General features: G+C 45.3%; 1 protein-coding gene, 1 long non-coding RNA gene and 1 other non-coding gene across 3 annotated transcripts in view; all 3 read right to left on the bottom strand.

Annotated features, from left to right (window-relative positions):
- LOC140696804 (uncharacterized) overlaps positions 1 to 2,118 on the bottom strand; it is a 33,584-nt gene extending 31,466 nt beyond the window's left edge. The window contains exon 1 of the long non-coding RNA XR_012073335.1: positions 1,933 to 2,118. This is a non-coding gene — a long non-coding RNA (uncharacterized lncRNA). The remainder of the gene's footprint in view (positions 1 to 1,932) is intronic.
- Positions 2,119 to 4,812: 2,694 nt separating this feature from the next.
- On the bottom strand, positions 4,813 to 4,885 carry TRNAA-AGC (transfer RNA alanine (anticodon AGC)). Its single transcript has one exon. It is a non-coding gene; the product is annotated as a tRNA-Ala (tRNA).
- A 10,542-nt stretch (positions 4,886 to 15,427) lies between these two features.
- C6H15orf48 (chromosome 6 C15orf48 homolog) lies at positions 15,428 to 18,559 on the bottom strand. The gene is made up of 5 exons (XM_006201743.4): positions 18,431 to 18,559; positions 18,231 to 18,292; positions 17,985 to 18,070; positions 17,010 to 17,070; positions 15,428 to 15,812 (listed from the first exon to the last, which is right to left on the bottom strand). Exons 2-5 carry the CDS (start codon positions 18,264 to 18,266, stop codon positions 15,744 to 15,746), a joined length of 252 nt encoding a protein of 83 aa, XP_006201805.1. The 5' UTR covers positions 18,267 to 18,292; positions 18,431 to 18,559; the 3' UTR covers positions 15,428 to 15,743.
- Positions 18,560 to 18,631: the final 72 nt, after the last annotated feature.

Raw genomic sequence — 18,631 nt, forward strand, 5'->3', positions numbered from 1 at the left:
AACCCCTCCTCCTCCCCCACCCTGCCTCCCTGGCCTCTGACCACTGCTTCCCAAACTTAAATGACTTTTTCTTTCATGTGCCCCACATTTTGAAAGATGCCTGTAACAGTGCACATATTAAAAATATCACCTACCCTTAAAGTTGCATATACAACTTCTAATCAAAATTTCACCCATTAAACACCCACTGAGCAGTGCCGGGCCCAGCAGGGTACCAGGTACGAGGGATGCAGAGGCGAGCAGGGCCCAGTTCTGGTCTTCCAGGGCTCAGGGACTTCTTAGGGGAAAGTCACATAAAGATACAATAAATTGTAACAGTGCCCCAAGGTAAGGACAACACAGGATGTGCACTTGGTCCTACTGGACCCTGGTGGTAAACCTGCCAAACCTAGACATCTGGCACCCCCCTTGCTGCCTCAGTATCCCTCACTTCTCACGTCTAGTCACTCCCCAGGTCCCTGGAGCACATCCCCTCTCCTCCACAACCTCAGCTTGAGTTTGGGTCACCACCCTCTGCCACGTGGACTCTGTCTCCAGATCAAAGCCAAAAGGGGATTCCTGGAGCACAAAGCTGACCGGGTCATTCCCTTATGTAAACCTTTAGTGGCTCCCTATTGCGCTTAAGATAATGTCCAGCCTCTCGTTAGCTTGGCTTCTCCGCCCTTTCTGATCAAACCCACATTAACACTAGGATCATTTCTCATTTACTTGTTCACTTAACACCAATTTAATTGAACAATTACTGGGCAGCAGGCATTGTGTGGGGCACCAGAGTCCTGAGAGGACATGGTGCCCACCACTTCCTCTCCTGGAGCCTGTGGCCTAGCAGGGGATACAGATATTAGACACTTGCACAAATGCTTATCATTGTGATGAGTGCAGGAAACAGAACATTTCCTCCTCAACTCCCTGCTTTGACCACAACTCCTGGCAGTGCCTGCCTCCTGGCCCTGCCTAGGCTGTTCTGGTGGTTCTGTCTCCCCAGATGCCAAGATGTCGCCTCTCCTTCAGTTGGAGATCTTTGTACGGCTACCCCCAACCCCTCCCACTTCCGCCTCAGATCAAGGTTCTCTATTCTCAGGAATCTTCTCTGAACCTCCCTGTGGTTCCAAGGTGGCTCTCAGCCCCAAGGACGCTGAGTAAGGCCCTGTGTCCTCCAGGCCGAGCACAGGGCTCCTGTGAATGACTGCTAGTTCCTCTTGAGCCACGTGTGAGTATTTGCATTAAAAAACTTTTAATTGTAAGACTATTTACATTGATTTCACGTATCAGGAAACGCTGGAGCTGAGTGCTAACCAAGGTAACAGAAATATTTCTTAAAGCAAGATGCTTGTGAAGCCAAGAACTTTTAGTGTGACTGTGACTTAGTGAAGAGGGGTGAGTCGCGGAGGGAGAGGTGGCTATAGGATGAGGGGCGCCTGCCATCAATCTGGCTTTCTTTGCAGGGGGGCGAGGGGGCAGGGGGGTCCCCATCTTTCCCACGGGCTCTCAGCCCCGGAGCCCCACTGAATTCCTGCTGTCACCCACCACCCTGCCCCCGGGGCCCAGTGTCTGCCCCTGGACTTAGCTCCTGTGGGCAGGGAAGGGAGGAGGGGAACCCCAAGGGGGCGGGAGCTGCTGGACCCTCCCCTCCTCCCCACATCCTAGCGCCGACCGGCTGGGCTCCCGCTGGGCCTTGGGGACCACATCCACTGCCCACCTCCGGAGTCCCCGTGTCTGCCTGGGCCTTGCAGCTGCGGGCAGGCCCAGAAGCAGCAGAGGTCGGGTAGGGAGGCGAGCCTTGTCACTCACCCTCTCTGAAGAGCCTTGGTCCCCTCTAGAAGAGGCTCTGTGCTGTCTGGGAGCCCCCCGCCCCCAGCATCTTAGCCACAGAGTCCCCAGGCTGCTCCCCCAGCCTCCCCCCACCTTGGAATCGTGGCGTTGGAAGATCACCTGGTCCGCGCCCTCCCCTTCACAGCTGGGGGAGCCGAGGTCCCGAGAGGGAATGAAGTGCGCGGGTAGGTGAGGGCAGCTGGCTTCAGAACAAACAAACAGGAAAGGCCGCCGGCTGGGCCTCTCCCAGCCTGGCGCCCCTTTGCTGAGCCCCGCTGCCGGCCTGTGCGGGGTGGCTTGTCCCAGCTTTCCCAGCCAGTTGAACCCGGAAGTTAGGGCTCCGACAGACGAAACTGCCAGGAGTCACCGCCGCCCCCGGCCCCTCCCCCGCACCCACCTCCTTCCTCGGCGGCTCTGCCCGCCCCGCGTCAGGGCAAAGCTTGGCCCAGCCTGACGGGCTCTCCCAGACAGGGGCCCGGCGAAGGGGCTGCGCGCTGTCTCCGAGGCAGGACTCACCTGGGTGAGGAGTGGCTGCCTGACCGCCTTAAAGAAGGAAACTCGGCACAGGTGTGCCCCGTTCACCTTCCCGGCTCACTAACGCGCGGGACTCCCCCCGCCTGACAGCTTGGGGCCCCGGCGCCTTAGCCCAGCCCGCAAACCTTCCCCATTCCGGCCACAACCTGCCGGTCCGGCCTCATCTCCTACCCCCGGGGACCCCGCACTCCTTCCTGCATCACACCGTCCCCCGGGCCTCTCTGGCTTATAGGTGCTGCTCCCTCTGCCGTGAACACCTTTCCCTGCTTCTCCCTATGACGAACTCCTCATTGTTAAGACCAACCTCAAGGACCATCTCCAGGGATGGAGGGCAAAGCACAGTGGTAGAGCACGTGCTTGGCATGTACAAGGTCCCGGGTTCAGGCCCCAGTGCCTCCGTTAAGGAGAAAAGTAAAAACATAAACTTAAATATATATATATATTAAAAGAAGACCAGGAAAAAAAAACTCCCATCCTCTGCACAGGTGTCTCCCTCCTCCTCCACCTCTCCCTCCTCCTCTTCCTTGTGCCTGGAGCGCTTCTGTACCAACTTTATAGATAATAAAGAAAATACAAGGTCATGAATCTCCGTCCCCACCAGAGTCTCAATACCTCAGGGACAGCAACTGTGTCTTTATCTTCAAATTCTTGGAGCCCAGCACATAGCAGACACTCAAAAAATAGAATAAACGGCTAAACAAAATCAATATATGGACTCTGTCCAGAGCTAAATTAGGAAGCAAGTCCTAACATTACATAAGGATCCCCTTCCAACTCATTTATTTAATAAATATCTATTGAGTATGGCAGTGTGCAAAGCACCGTACAGACAAAGTACTGGGAAGTCAAAGCTGGAGCAGGCACAGGAGCTTACATTTTGGAGGTACAGACAAGGCAGAGTATGACTCATAAGGAAATGGCCGGCACTGAGTGACCACTGCTGTCATAGGCAGGTCATCACATTTAGTCCCACAAGGTAGGCACTTTGATTAGTCTCCTCAGTTTTACAGATGAGGAGACTGAGGCTTTCAGAAGTGGGAAGACTTGGCAATAGTACAACTAGTAAGTAAGGGAGGCAGGATTTAAACTCAGAGCCCACACACCCAAAGAAAGATCTGGTTTAAGTGTTTTATTACCTTAAGTGGTGGCCCTCAACCTTGTCTGCACACTGCAAACATGTGGAGAGTATAAAAAGCACTGAGGCCCACCTGGTCCCACTCCAGAAGTCCTGCTGTGCTTGGTCTGGAGTGTGCCCAGGGCTGAGAATCCTGCTCTGAGTGGGGGAGTCTGGTGTCAGGTGCGTGAGGTGAGAACTACCTGCAGCAGAGATGCTCCCTGGTGGGGTCAGGGTCCTGGCTGTGGAGACCCTGAGCTTTCCTGTCACCTTGGGAGGGGACCCAGACAGTGTGGACAGGGCTGGTGCTTCCTCCCTCACATTCTCTTGATGTCTCACCAGCTGTGACCTTCCTGTGGCACTGGAGTTGCCACAGACACCTTAGTGGGGAAATTCCATGGTTTCCATCCGAGGTGGCGTGGGTTCTCCTGGATGCCAGCCAGCTTTCGGTATGACGGAGCCAGTAGCCATGAGCCATGGGTCACGGTGAAGGCAGCTGATGTGAGGACCCTGGGTGGGCAGCTTGTGGGCTGTGGACCTGTCACGGGCTGGAAGGGACTGGAAAAACACCACACACCTCACAGATCCCAGGAGGCAGGCTCTGTGAGGCAGAGGCAGCAGAGCGGGGAGAGGGCTCCTGGCTCCTGGCTCCTCATCTGACTGCTGCCCTGGACAGATGCTGGACCCTGGGCACTTGCAGGCTCCAAGGGACAGTGAGGATCCCCAGACCCATCCTCAGATGGCATGGCTGCAGCCAGCAAGGCTGGGGTTCCCCTTCTCAGGCCCAGGCAGTGACTCAGGGACAAGGATGGAGAGCAGACAGTGACCTCAGCTCCCTTGCCCACTGGGGAGCGTTGACCTTGCCTCAGAGCCCCATCAGGAGCACAGAGAGCTGGGCCAGTGGGATGGAGGTTGGCAGCGGGGCACATGTGTGTAGGGCACACAGGACACCGCCCCCGTTGGCTGAGTGCCTTGAGCCCTCGTCCCTCACAGAGGTGCTGTGAGCATCATTTCATTGGGTCCTCACCTCAGTGCTTGCGGCAGGTGCCATCCCTTCCCAGCTTTTCAGATGCTGGGAGCATGGGGCTCTCCCAGATCACATGGTCCTTCAGTCAGCAGAGCTGGTTCACCTCTGGGGGCCCAGGGTGAGCAAACTAGGCTACCTCTGAGATCTCTCCCAGTGCTGAGAGATTTTTTTTTTTTTTACTTTTAAAATGAATTTACTAAAGAATGGTCTTATGATGGCAACACTTTATTTGCTTTTAAAATTTTTTTCTTCAAGCTTTTTTTTTTTATAATTTCACCTTTTATTGGGTGGAGGGAGGTAATAAGGCTTATTTATCTATCTTTAATGGAGGCACTGGGGATTGAACCCAGGACCTTGTGCATGCTAGGCACATGCTCTACCACTGAGCTATACCCTCCTTCTGGTTTGTTATTAAAAGAAAAAGTTCTATTTCTTTATGCTGTATAATAAAGGTAACATAAGAAGGCACAGAGTTACAGGCCTCTTTCTACTGGAATTCTCTGATAGTACAGCACAGTGTAGTCATTTCTGCAATGCTTGAATAAATTAAGAAAATGTCTCTTTTATGCTTCTCTTAAAAAAGCGATGAACAGTAACAGAGGATGATATAAAAAAGGCCATTTTTTTTCCTATTCATTCTGTAGTACCAGAGCCAGTATTTTTACCATCACAGGCTACAGCTGTCCTGCCTCTCTGACCCTAAATCTAGATGAGTCTTGGGCTCTCTGACCATAAGGCCCTCACTTGGGATGGCCATGTCTATTCTTCTAATCTGGGGGGCTGAGATGTGCCCTGTGGCTTCCCTGCACCATGACCACGCGGAAACGGCTTCCTTCACACTGCGAACAACCGGGTAAGACACCAGAGGGGCCACAGCGGAGGGTGGCCTCACCCCCAGCCTGTGCTTATTTTTAAGGGCAGAGCCCCTGTTTGCTTTACTTTTGTGAAAGCCCCCTCCCCCATCACCTTTACACGGCACATGGCAGATGCTCCTTGAGTGTTTTCTGAATGATTCAACCCAGGGACGAATCCTTTTGCAGAGACCCGTGCCACAATTGACCTCTAGCATACCTAATCTCCAGGTTTTTAAATATTCATTTATTCAACAAATGTCTGTGATGTGTGCCAATTACATACCAGGCACACATGCCAGTGGCTAGCGATCGATAACAAGCAAAAAAATCGCTCCTCATGGCATTCTAGTTATGTGGGGGTGGAAATTAATCAGTTTCCCAATTGCACATAAAATGACACTATGAGAACATTACTGAAGGAAAGGGCCACAGGACTATGGAAGTGCCGGCAAGAAAGCCTGCCCGGGGCTCAGGGAAGGCTTCTTGGAGGAAGAGGTTTGCAGAGGTTCCACCCACCCATCCATTATGGACCGCATTCCAAAGCCGGCTTAACAAGGCACCGGCACACACTGCCTGCTCAAGTCATTTCCTCCAAGGTCCTTCAGAGCAAGAGGAAAACCCGCACCTCTGACTACACAGCCCTCACCCAGTGCCATACTCAAACTTTTAGGTGTAAGTTTTCCAGTTAAGGGGAAAAAGACTTTTTTTGTTAGTTTATGCAAAGCAGCTTAAACTGAAACTGACCTCCCATGTGCGGATCAGGTTGTTTTTAGTAAAGGGAATGAGCCAGCTCTCCAGGAACCTCGGGGACGCACCCAGATTGCCCAACACCACGGGGCTGGGCAGCTCTGGCACCTCCCAGCCCCTTCCCCTCTCAGTGCCAGCTCCTCCGGAGCCAGAGGTCCACAGGGGACCACCCAGATGGAACCCTCCGGGGTCCACTCAGGGAGAGGTCTAGGGCAGGCCTGGAGGAGGAGTGACCCTCAGACCAGCCACATGAGGCACAGACCAAACTGTCAACAGTGAGAGGTGGATGGTGACCGTGCCCTCTGATGCTGTGCCTCTAAGAGCCCCGCCCCTTCCCAGGGCTCTGAGCTGGTAACAGTAATCCTGCAGGCTCCGGACATGTGCTGCCTCCCTGCCCTCTGCTTCTTCCTGGCTTTCTGCTCTGGTCTCCTTTCTCTCTCCTGTCTTCTTTCCATCTCTACTCCCCCAGTGACTTGGGGTGCTAGTGGCTCTATCACAGCCCTGACTTTTCTCTTGACTGTAACTCTTGTCTCTTACTTAGAGCTTCTGAGAGAGTGTGACCAACATAATAAGCCTTTTCAAGCCAGGGCCTCATGGGGCTTTGAGAAGGGGATTGAAAACCCTGCAGTCCTCTAAGATCTAATCTCATCTCCTTCCCATCCATTCTCCTTCCTGCTGAACAAACTTCTTCCTTTTGGCTGTAGAAAGCGCTACTCCATCACCCCCAAACCTTCCTGATGCTGTGGCTTAGAACATAAACTCTGGGCTCAGTTTCCCAAGCTTTGTCCTCCAAAGGAAAACCCGTTCTCTCCCAACATGCGGCATACATATGCCTACTGGCTTTCACTCAGGCTGTGGTCTCAGCTATGGATTTTGAAGTGTCTGTGTTGATCTCTGTTCTAGACCAGAGCTTCTCAAACTTTAGCTGTGTGTAATAACCTGAAAAGGCTGTGTGTTGAAACTCAGAATCCTGGGCCTCCCTGACAGAGACTGAGTTTCAGTACGTCTGGGGAGCAGTCCCAGGGTCTGCATGGCTCCCCGGGGATGCGGGTGCTGCCAATTCACGCCACTGCACTTGGAGTAGGGCAGCTTTTGCATCTCAGTTCTCACCCAAAGGCAAGGAGCTCCTGGCTTAATGTGGGCAAGAAGAACTACAAGGAAATAATGAGGGATGAGATAGCTCAGTGAAGACATTTCTAAATACTAGCCTACTACCATTTAGTGCAGGTTTCTCCCCAAGATGAATCCCCCTTTGCAAAGCAAGGTGCTCAGGAGCTAGGAAACACCCAGGTCACCCAGCTCTTGACTGGCAGAGCCTGGAGTCAGGTGCTGACCTGTCTGCTTGCCCGCTGTGTCCACCCACTGTGTCCACCATGAAGCTGAATTAATGTAAGATTTGACCGTTACTGGCAGAACCACTGCCGTCTGTCCCGGCATGGGTGGTCAGCTAGTGTCATCTCTACAGAGAAATGAAGATGTTCCCAAATGCATCTATCTGTATGGAGCCCCACGCCTGATTACTCCAGCCCTCTTCAGGTTAGGGTGTTGGGATCCGTTTGATGGAACAGGCAGCCAGGGCAGCCTGGCCAGGAAGAGGGAGAGGCACCCTCACCTTGAGTCTCCACGCCCCACCTGGCCCTCCCGGCTCTCCTGATAGCAAGAGTTTAAGGGACATTTCAGGACTGATCGACATTACGGCTGGGTGAGAATCCCCCACTGATTACCAAGTGTTTCAAATGAGCAGGGAGCTGCAGCACAGCGGTTCTCGAAGTGTGGTCCCCAGACCAGCGGCCTCAGCCTCACCTGGGAACTCCTTAGAAACCCAAATACTTCGGTCCCACCCCAGAACTACCAGAGCACACACTTTGGGTTTGGGGCCCAGCAAGTCACATTTTAATGTGCCTTTCAGGAGATTCTGACGCACAGTTCAAATGTGAGAACAGCATTTCTACGGAAAGAACCAGCCAGATTCCCAGTGTCGTTTTGGGAGGACTTGGTTTGGGGACATGGAGGGATCCCTGCTCTCTGGGCAGGCTCTGACACCCCCGGAGGCAGAGGAGCTGGCCAAGCGTAGACTAATCTTGCTGTAAAGTCAACAGTACCTTCTCCTCCCTCACTCGGTTATAGCCTTGCCCTGGAGAGGACTGACGGCGTGGTTGGTGTGGTTGCTATGGTAACCCTTGTATTCTGCCCAGGCCCTTCCTCTGTGGGTGGTAATATCTGCATGACAAAGACACTAAGTAAACCCGGTGTCCGGACTTGCTCCCAGGTCTCTCCACACTGGAGCCTGGGGAAGCCTATTTGTTATCACTGCAGGGACAGACTCATCTACAAGTCCTGGCCCATTTGGTCTTGTTGGTGTGTTTCTTACAATCTTCAGTACCTTCCAATTTCCTGTTTTCAGAAAAGAAAGCAAGTAAAATGACATATATAGGTGTGGGGAGATTACTCCATGTGGTGGAAAAATTATGCCAGCCTCTGTTATTTCTTAAGGTGAGATAGAAAATAAATGTGGAGCAGATTTTTTTTTGGATGATGTAATTCACATACCATAAAATTCACCCTGTTTAAGTGTATAGTTTGGTGAGTTTAAATTTAAAAAGTTAACTGTACCACAAGAGTACCCTGTGGGGGGTTAGAAATGTTCAATAGGTTGTTTTGCATGATGGTTTCATGAGTGCAGATAATTTTTAAAACTCTTCTAACTGAATCATTAAGACTTGCTCAGTTTATTATATCTAAACTATACCTCAATTTAAAAAATAATTTAAAAAGTAAATGGTGGTTCTTCAAAAAAAAATCTGAAACAAAATTTGAGAAATGTTCAGTGGTTGACTCAATGAACTTGTCTGCAAAATAATAAGCAAACAATAGGTCCCATTTGCCTTGTGGTATGAATCCCCTTCTCGTTAATGTTGATAAAGGAGAATTCAGATAAGCAAAAGCATTATAAAATAATGTGAGGTTACCTTTCCTGAAGCAATACAACTTTAACAAACACCAAGAGAACAGTATCAATTTCATGATTACACACAGCTGAGAAAAGGAACAATCACGTGTATTACTTGACGTAAATACCCAAAAAATCGAGTTTAATTTTTTAAACAGAATAGCCTCTCTCCAAATAAGCAGTATCCGATTACACATGTATTATAAGTCATACCAGGTGAATGAGCAGGTCGGTTTTAGCGTGTCGGCAGGAGTTATAAAATTGGGGGTTTTCCTTATTCTAATTTTCATTTGAAAATTGCACAGAGGCACAGATGCACAGAGGCAAATGATGTAGTAAAACACTACCAGAACAAAAAGAGAAACTAAGCCTTAGTTTCTAGGGAGAAATTACATAATTGCCTGAGACAACGTTGTATGCATGGGGGGGAAGCTATTATAAGGGATAATTACCAGAAAAACCACCCAATTCCTATAACTCTCTTAGGTACAGGCACTCAACTTCACCTCCCTTCCTTGTTCAAACCACGTACCGTCATTTTGGAATATGTGATGTGCTTGTGGAATGTAGTGATTACTACATATAGACAGTTGCTTCTAAGGACATATTTTTATAGCCTACATACAAATAGTTATTTTTGTTATTATGTCTTTTCTAGATGTAAGATCAACTCTGTAGGCATATAGGCAGGGATTCTTATCTTTAGGCAGGTGTTGTGTAGGTGAGAGTAAAGGTGAGTTGCATTTATCTTTGGGTGTGTCCGTGCTCTGGCAAAGGTTTGTAACTTGGGCGTTGTGAACCAAAGGTGCGCCAATTACCAGAAGTAGGTATGTGTGAATTCCAAACAGGCAACGTTCTCACTCATGAAAGAATACAATTTTTAAACACATGAAGAGCTTTCCAGTTTACAGTGATAATCATTTTTTTTAAAAGAGAGAAGGGAATACTTATTGACCAACTAGTACATGTTAAACACCATGTTAGATGCTCTATTATCCCACATCATCTTCACACCTAACCTGAGCAGGTACAAATCAACCCAATTTCATAGACCAGGAGTCTGAGGTACAAAGCAACATAAGTAGTAAGTGGCAGAGTGGTCTGATTCCAGAGCCTGTCATTTCATTCTCTACCACAAAGTCTGCACTAAAATGCCAGAGAATTTCCCCAAGAAAATAAAAAATAATGGTGAATATTTAATTAGACCTCACTCCAGTTTTAAGTGATACAGTGTGACTTTTTTTTTATTCAGGAAGCTTATTTTACGTCTTTTTTTTTATGAACGAGTATTCACATCTTATTTTTATGAAAGAATTATAGGTGTTTGTTTCAGGCTCAAGGCCAGAAAGTTGAAAGGACTCTGGGCTTTAGCTAAATTGCAAGCTGGAACAATATCTGGAACAAACTGGAACCAACAAGGGAAGGGCACTCCTTCCCCGGGCTCCATGAGGCATCTCCTGGTTCTCCTTCCGAAACTATTTCTCTCAGTTCCCGTCTGGGACCAAACCCATCCTCCATGATAACATTCCTCTCTGTTCAGTCTTTATATCACTTTAGATGCCCTCTGCCCTCTGCAGGCAGCTTCGCCCATGCCCTGGCTTTTACATCCCTTGAACTGTCTCCAGCTCACACCTCTTTGCAGTTTTCCAGAAGTCATCCGCATAGACAGCTCCCTGGGCTCTCCAGTGGACAATTTCAAAGGCTAACTCATCCCTTACCTCCCCCTCCCGTGAACATTCCATTTCCTCCCTCCTGTGTTCCCTGTCTTGGCACCACCACCCACCCAGCTACCTGGGTGAGAAGTTTGGGAGTCATTTCGGACCTCCCCTAGGAACATCCAATAAGCCTTGAGGTCTTCTCGTCAATCATGTTTCTTCCCATTCCCTCTGCCACTGCCTTGGTTAGTTAAGGCACTCACCTGTACCTTGGACCACTGGCAGCAGCTGGTCTCTGGCCTCCAACCAAAGTTCCTTCTGGTGCGCACCCCACCTCTAGCTGATATAGCCAACACTCCATTAAGGAAACTGTATTATCTCCTTCTCCATCTTCAAACCCATTTCTGGTTCCTTTGTGCCTAGAAGATACTAGCATAAAAGGGCCTACACATTTCACCCACCCCACCTTAACGCCAATATTAAATTCCACGTACTAAACCACTCCAAGTTTACAGAAGATGTGAGATTTTAGCCCTCTTTGCCTTGGTAAATTTGCCTCTAGTTCAACTGCCTTGCTGACTTCTAATTATTGTTTTTTGAAGAAACCAGGCTTTCAGGAATCCATCTTCCTGGGGGAGCCTTCCTTTGTACCATGTGCTTGTTTCTGTCCTTGCTTTATTGTCACTGTACTGCTTGGATCTGTTCACAGGTGCGTCTCCCTTTCCCACGTCAGATCCTTGAGGCCAGCACAACACCTACCACATAGTGAATGGGCAATGACCATATGACTTCCTAAACACTTAAATTATATGAAAATGTCATTACTGTAGTTCAAATTTTAACAGTTCAAAGTCCACATCCAAGAGAATCTTATCCAGATCAAGCTCTGCAGAGACAGCAATCCTACTACACAAGCTCCTTGGGAGTCACTTTCATGACCACATATCCATCACGTACTCGGTACAACAACCTAACAACCAAATGCAGCAAGTGAAACTTGGATTCTGGACTTAAAAATACAGTTATAAAGGACAATTAGAGGAAATAGAAATGGATTTTAAGTTAGGTGACAGGACTGAATTAATGTTAATTTTCCTAGGAATGATAATGATATAACAGGATGGTATGGCACAAAAACCAGTCATATGGATCAATGGGTCAGAATAGAGAGCCCAGAAACAAATCTACACACCTATGGTCAATAAATCTTCGACAAAGGAGGCAAGAACATACAATGGAGAAAAGGCAGTCTCTTCAGCAAATGGTGTTGGGAAAACTGGACAGCAGCATGTAAATCAATGAAGTTAGAATATTCCCTCACACCAGACCCAAAAATAAACTCCAAATGGCTTAAAGACTTAAACATAAGACAAGACACCATAAACCTCCTAGAAGAGAACACAGACAAAACATTACCTGACATAAATCTTAGCAATGTTCTCCTAAACCATCTACTCAGCCAATAGAAATAAAAGCAAAAATAAACAAATGGGATCTAATTAAACTTATAAGCTTTTGTACAGCAGAGGAAACCATAAATAAAACAAAAAGACAACTTATAGAATGGGAGAAAATATTTGCAAAGGATGTGACAGACAAGGGCTTAATTTCCAGAATATACAAACAGCTCATACAACTCAATAAAAAAAAAAAACCCAATCCAAAAATGGGCAGAAGACCTAAACAAACATTTCTCCAATGAAGACATACAAATGGCCAATAGGCACATGAAAAAATGCTCAATATTGATAATTATCAAAGAAATGCAAATCAAAACCACAATGAGGTATCACCTCACACCAGTCAGAATGGCCATCATTCAAAAGTCCATAAACAATAAATGCTGGAGAAAAGGGAACCCTCCTACACCATTGGTGGAAATGTAGTTTGGTGTAGCCATTATGGAAAACAGTAAGGAGATTCCTTAAAAAACTGAAAACAGACTTACCCTATGATCCAGCAATGCCACCACTGGGCATATGTCCAGAGGAAACTCTAATTCTAAAAGATACATGTACCCCAATGTTCATAGCAGCACTATTTACAATAGCCAAGACATGGAAGCAACCGAAATGTCCATTGACAGATGACTGGATAAAGAAGTTGTGGTATATATATGATGGAATACTACTCAGCCACAAAAAAGAATAAAATAATGCCATTTGTAGCAACATGGATGGACCTAGAGATCATCATTCTAAGTGAAGTGCATCAGGAAGAGAAAAAAATACCATATGATATCACTTATACATGGAATCTAAAAAAAAAAAAGATACAAGTGAACTTACTTACAAAACAGACAGACTCACGGACAAATTTATGGTTACCAGGGTAAAGGGGGTGGGGAAGGATAAATTGAGAGTTCAGGATTTGTAGATACTATTATATATAAAATAAACAATAATGTCCTACTGTATAGCACAGGGAACTATATTCAATATCTTGTAATGGCTTATAATGAAAAAGAATATATATATATATATATATATATATATATATATATATATATATGCTGTACACCAGACATTAGCACATTGTAAATCAACTATACTTCAAATAAATAAATAAATAAATAAATAAATAAATAAATAAATAATAAAAGAGCATAATATTCAGAGAGATATAGCAAATATGGCAAAATGTTAACTGATAAAAAGTGTGATTATTCTTTGTACTAATTTTTCAACTTTTCTGCATATTTGAAAAATTTCAGAATAAAACATTTGGGGAAAATGGTAAGAACACTACCAAAAATAAAAATCAGGGGAAGGGGAGGTGGGAGGGTACAGCTCAGTGGTAGAGCGCATGCCTAGCACACCCGAGGTCCTGGGCTCAATCTCCAGCACCTCCATTAATAAACAAACAAACAAACCAACAAACCTAGTTACCACCCCTGCAAAATAAACCAGTTAATTAAATGAAAAAAATAAAATAATAAAGAAATAAAAAATCAATTCAATCTTTTGACATTGAAGTGTCAGTATTACTTTTGGCCTTTCTCCCTCCCAAACCTGCAGCATGGTACCTTCCATTGCCAGGCTCACCCCTTAAAGCCTTTTTTTCATTTTAAAATTTTTATTTCTCTTTTTTTTTTTCCACTTTAAGAAAAAAAATTGGAGGAGGTAATTAGGTTTATTTACTTTCAAATGGAGTTGCCTGGGGATTGAACCCATGACCTCATGCACCCTAAGCACACACTCCACCACTGAGCTATACATACCCTCCCCTTAAAGCCACTGTATTTCAAACAGTTTTGTATTTCAAAGTTGAAAGTCACAGACATCCCTCTCAAAATACTGCAATTTGCTCTCCCAGTTGGCCGGTCATCCCAGGCTGTTCATTTTTATTTGCCTAAATGGTACATTGCTCTTTAGAAGCTTAAACAAATAAAACTGTGCTTCCTACTTGGTCCATGTAGTTTCTTGAGATTAACGATCGGAGATTTTCACAGGGGAAAACTTGAGGTGATAAGGAAGTAGCAGAAGTTGCAGAAGTAGTCTTGCTTTAATCCTTTCAGAATTGCCAAGTCTCTAGTAAGGTCTAGTGAAGTTTTTATAGCCGTGAGGGTGATTATAATTTAGCCCTTCTCTTAAACTTCTATTATATTCAGACAGAAATTAAGAAAAAAGGATTTATGATCTTTATTTAAAAGAGTTAATGAACCTAAGTATATACTCAGGGGAACTGAAAATACATGGCTACACAAAAACATGTACATGCTGTTCACAGCGGCATTATTCGGAACAGCTGAAAGGTGGAAACAATCCAAATGCCTGTCAACCGGTGGAAAACAAAATGTGGCATATCCATTTAGGGGAATTTTAGTCATACAAAGGGATAAAATACTGATACACAGTACCACACGGATGAATCCTGAAAATATTATGCTAAGTTAAAGGAGCCAGTCACCAAGGCCACATAATGTGATTCCGTTTATATGAAATGCCCAGAATAGGCAAATCCCTAGAGACAAAGTTTGTTGGTGTTTGCCTGAGGCTGAGGGCAGAGGGGTCAGAAATGAGGGAATGACTGCTAATGGGTACAGGGTTCTTTCGGGGGTGATGAAAATGTTCTGCAATTAGGTGGTGGAGAAGGTTCTAAAATTTTGTGACTATACTAAATGCCACTCTATTATGTACTTTAATGGAGGAATACTACAGTGTATGAATTGTATCTCAATTTTTCAAAAAAAAGTAAATGAAAAACTTCTCTATTTGGTCCCATTTTCAAGAACAGTCAAGGGGGAGCCCACGGCATGCTGGGTTTGACTGTACCTTCGAGCTCCAAGTGACCACTGGCCAGAGTGAAGAGGAGGCCCAGATTTGTGGGGTGCTCTCCATCCTCCCTTCCCCAAGTCTCTTGGGAGCATCACTGTTAGCCTTGGCATCAAAGGGGCCAATCTCAGCATGCCCCAGGTTCCTAGCACCACCAGGATCCCAGCACTTCCTCCAAGACAATCCTCATGCGCGTCTCATACCCCCATCTCATCTTCATTTTCCTCACTTACCGTTTTTCATTCATCTCCCTCCAGAACTGGTTGTGTTCAATGCTTTATCTCAGCTGCACGAGAACCATACCAGACTAATAGTAGATGCTCAATAGATTTCTGGTGAATGAATGAACTTAGAAGAAAGTTTACACAGAAATCTGCCCTGGGTGTTATTTTCAAAGATGAAGCGCCACGCTTCAAAATGTGTTTTTCTCCATAGAAATGTGTATCTAATCTTTAAGAAATCTTGCTCAAATGGTATTTTATTGCAGACAATTAAATTCACAAAATTTTACACCTCTTAAGGAAAACAGGCATCATAAACACAAACATTTCACTATGCAAAACTCAAATTTACAACAAGAAAATAAACACGGAGCTTAGTTTTGGACGATGTGGTTATTGTTGCACTACCTTTATAATTCCTCTTCCAGAGTCCGAAAACGTAGGCAAGCCCTAAAAATGTAGCAGAAGCATTTCCGCACACTGGTATCCATAATCTAGTTTGTGCAGAAGTGTTTCCACTAGATTCATAGAGTGGAAGGAAAAGGCGAGGACTGGTCATCTGGTCGCACTTCGGACCTCCTGCAACTCTTCAATGGGCTTCCATTCTTGGTTGATGGTTATAAGCTTTAAAAAAGAAACGGAGGAAAATAAAATTGTTTTGTTAGGATCTGTCTTTCATCCTCACATCCCCTTTAGGATTTGTCCACACTGCCCTTTGGGAAAAGCATAGCATTTGTAGTCAAAGAATCATCTCTTTCCATCTCTAAAATAGTAATATGGGCTGGTTTCTTTCACTCTGTCCCTCTCAAAAGACTTTGGGTTCCTGAGTACTATAGGATCAGAGGGAAAGATCACATACCTTTACCCTACTTTCACTTAACAGGTTCTAGATTTTAAAATTTCCTATGGTTTTATGAGAACTATAAGCTCAAAACGTGTGTCTGCTTCTTGTGTGTGGATGTATAATGCTCCAAGCAGAGAGGCAGGCACACAGTAGGCTCTTAAAATTTCCTCATTGTAATTACTCAGCGAAGGTACAGATGATCAAAGTTCCACAATAAGGGAAAAGGGACAGTGCCGTGGACAGTCCTTGACTTCCAAAGTACTCGCATTCAGAGATCCTCATTTATTCTCACAAGTTTTCTATTATTCCAGGAATGGGGAATTGTACGTAATTTTAAAGATCCTAAATGTCCTTCCCTAAGTCAAACTGTGTTATTTGAAAGTTTGTTTAAAAGATAAAACAACTTTCTTGACAGACCTAAGTAGTGTTCATCCCAACAGACTTTAGACTTTACTTGCAAAATATTTAAAATGCAAAAAATGTTTGCAATAGTCTTAAAATTAACTCATTTGAATCAGTGGATATTAGCTAGTTTTGCTTAAAGAGAATGTCGCTCCTGTTTTCTTTTTTTTTTTTTTTACCACAATGGCCCTTATATTTACTTTAGATAAATAACGGGTAAAATGAGATTTTGTTATGACAACAATATAAGTTAATATTTGAGTGCTTATTTATGGACCAGGCACTGTGCTAAAGGGCTCTCATTGATTTTATCTTCTTTAATCCTCTAAAGCTCTGAGATAGAGCCCTATTATTGAGCCCATTTTATAGGTTCTGAGAGCCTCAGAAGGCCAATTTGTCTAAAATTACCTGTGAATAGTGGAGCAAGGATTTGAACTAGATCTCTACAACTCCATAGCGCTCTCTTTAACATCACTCTAAATGGCACCCTGAAAGTGAAAGGGACTAAATCTATTTCTCTGACAAAGACGTTAAGGTTTGGGCTAAGTGTAAATCACATTTTAATTTTGCAATACCTTTCGAGGTACGGTAGGATCCACAGTTTCCCAAGGTTCTGGGTTTCTTTTTCGATCAATGCTAAAAGCAAAAGAAAGCTGATTAAATATTAAAGTAAGTGAAATTAAACCAACTCTAACACTGGATTTATAAATACACTAGGGACAGGCTCAGACTGCATACTTAGGCTCTCGTGGTTAATTGAAATTGATGGGAAATTCCTTTTAAAAGCTTCACAGTTTGGCTCAAACATTGAGAATCAATCCCTCTGCAGGGCAGGAGGTGTGTATTCCATTTATTGGGCTAGACTGAAGAATGTTCTCGTGAGCTGAAGAGCAGTGAAGGTGGAAGTACCAGGCTCAGAATGAGCAAATATGCTCTTGCCCAGGGTTTCTGGGAGGGGCAGAAGGGCTGGGCTTGAACTCTGTATGTGGTAAACTGCGGGGTGCTAGGCTTCTCTGCCAGATCCTAGCATTACTGCCCTTTCCAGCCCTGAACCCGGCCAAGATCAAGTCTCTCTCTTCCTCATATTCCAGAATATATGGCATTTTATCTTATATCCAGGGCTGAGATTAAGTTCATTGCAGACAACTGAATCTATTAACTCTACCACATTAGGAAACATCTTTCTAATAAACTGAAAATTTTAAATTTCATTAAAATGATGATTTAAGTTTGATGATGTATATCCCAAAAGGCCATTTAAGAACTTGACATTTCAAAACTTCAGTTAAAAAAAAAATTTATTCTGCTGCAGGAGAAGAGGACGACGGCCAAAGGATGAAGAGATATTTAGATACAAGGAACAGCCTGATTGTGTTAATATCATCATTTAATAGCCTTCTGATATCTAAATGCTTTCTACCCTGACTCCAAGCTTACAATTTGACATTCTTATCCCGGGGGAAAAACAGGAAACTGATACGCATTTCATAAACTGAAGGTCAACGTATACTGCTCAAAAACGTTTTTATAAATGATAAAAGCCTACTTACATCACATCGGTTTTCTTAAGAGAATAAAGAGCAAAAGACGAAGCTCCACCCGCTGCCAGTGTCGTGAAAACCACCAAAGGAATAAGCTAATAGAGAACAAAATATTCCTATGATTCAATGTCAAACACTTGAAATATAACAGAATAGCTATACATCAATTTTTAATGTCTTCAAAGTTTGCATCATCTGTTCATCTTTAAAAATTAATATTTTTAGTCAAGATTTTCAATTGCTTTAAAAACTTACTTCCTTCTTTTTCATCAGGAGTTGGAAAAAACCCATGATGACTTCAGTGTAGAACGTCAAATCTAGAAAATAAAAAAAAATCCATGATACTGATCAAAACTCAGCTACTAGGACCCAATCTGGTGAGCGCCGAAGCGGCCAACGTATCCCAAAGTCATCCTTGCGCAGCTCCCCAGCACCTTCGCCCAAGGGCGGCTCACCTTGGGGACCGGGCGGGGCGAGGCGGCGCGTGAGGACGATGCTAACGCCCAGAACTGAACCCGGACCTCGGTCTCCTGGCCTTATATACCAACCGCACCCGCTCCGGAAGGGCCGGCCAGAGCGTTCTGGTCACGCGGGGCCGCGCGAGGGGCGTGCGGGCCCTGACTCGCTTTCCCTGCCCGGCAACCACGCGCCCCCTG

Source organism: Vicugna pacos, chromosome 6 (genome assembly GCF_048564905.1).
Source record: "Vicugna pacos chromosome 6, VicPac4, whole genome shotgun sequence".
Taxonomy (NCBI): domain Eukaryota; kingdom Metazoa; phylum Chordata; class Mammalia; order Artiodactyla; family Camelidae; genus Vicugna; species Vicugna pacos.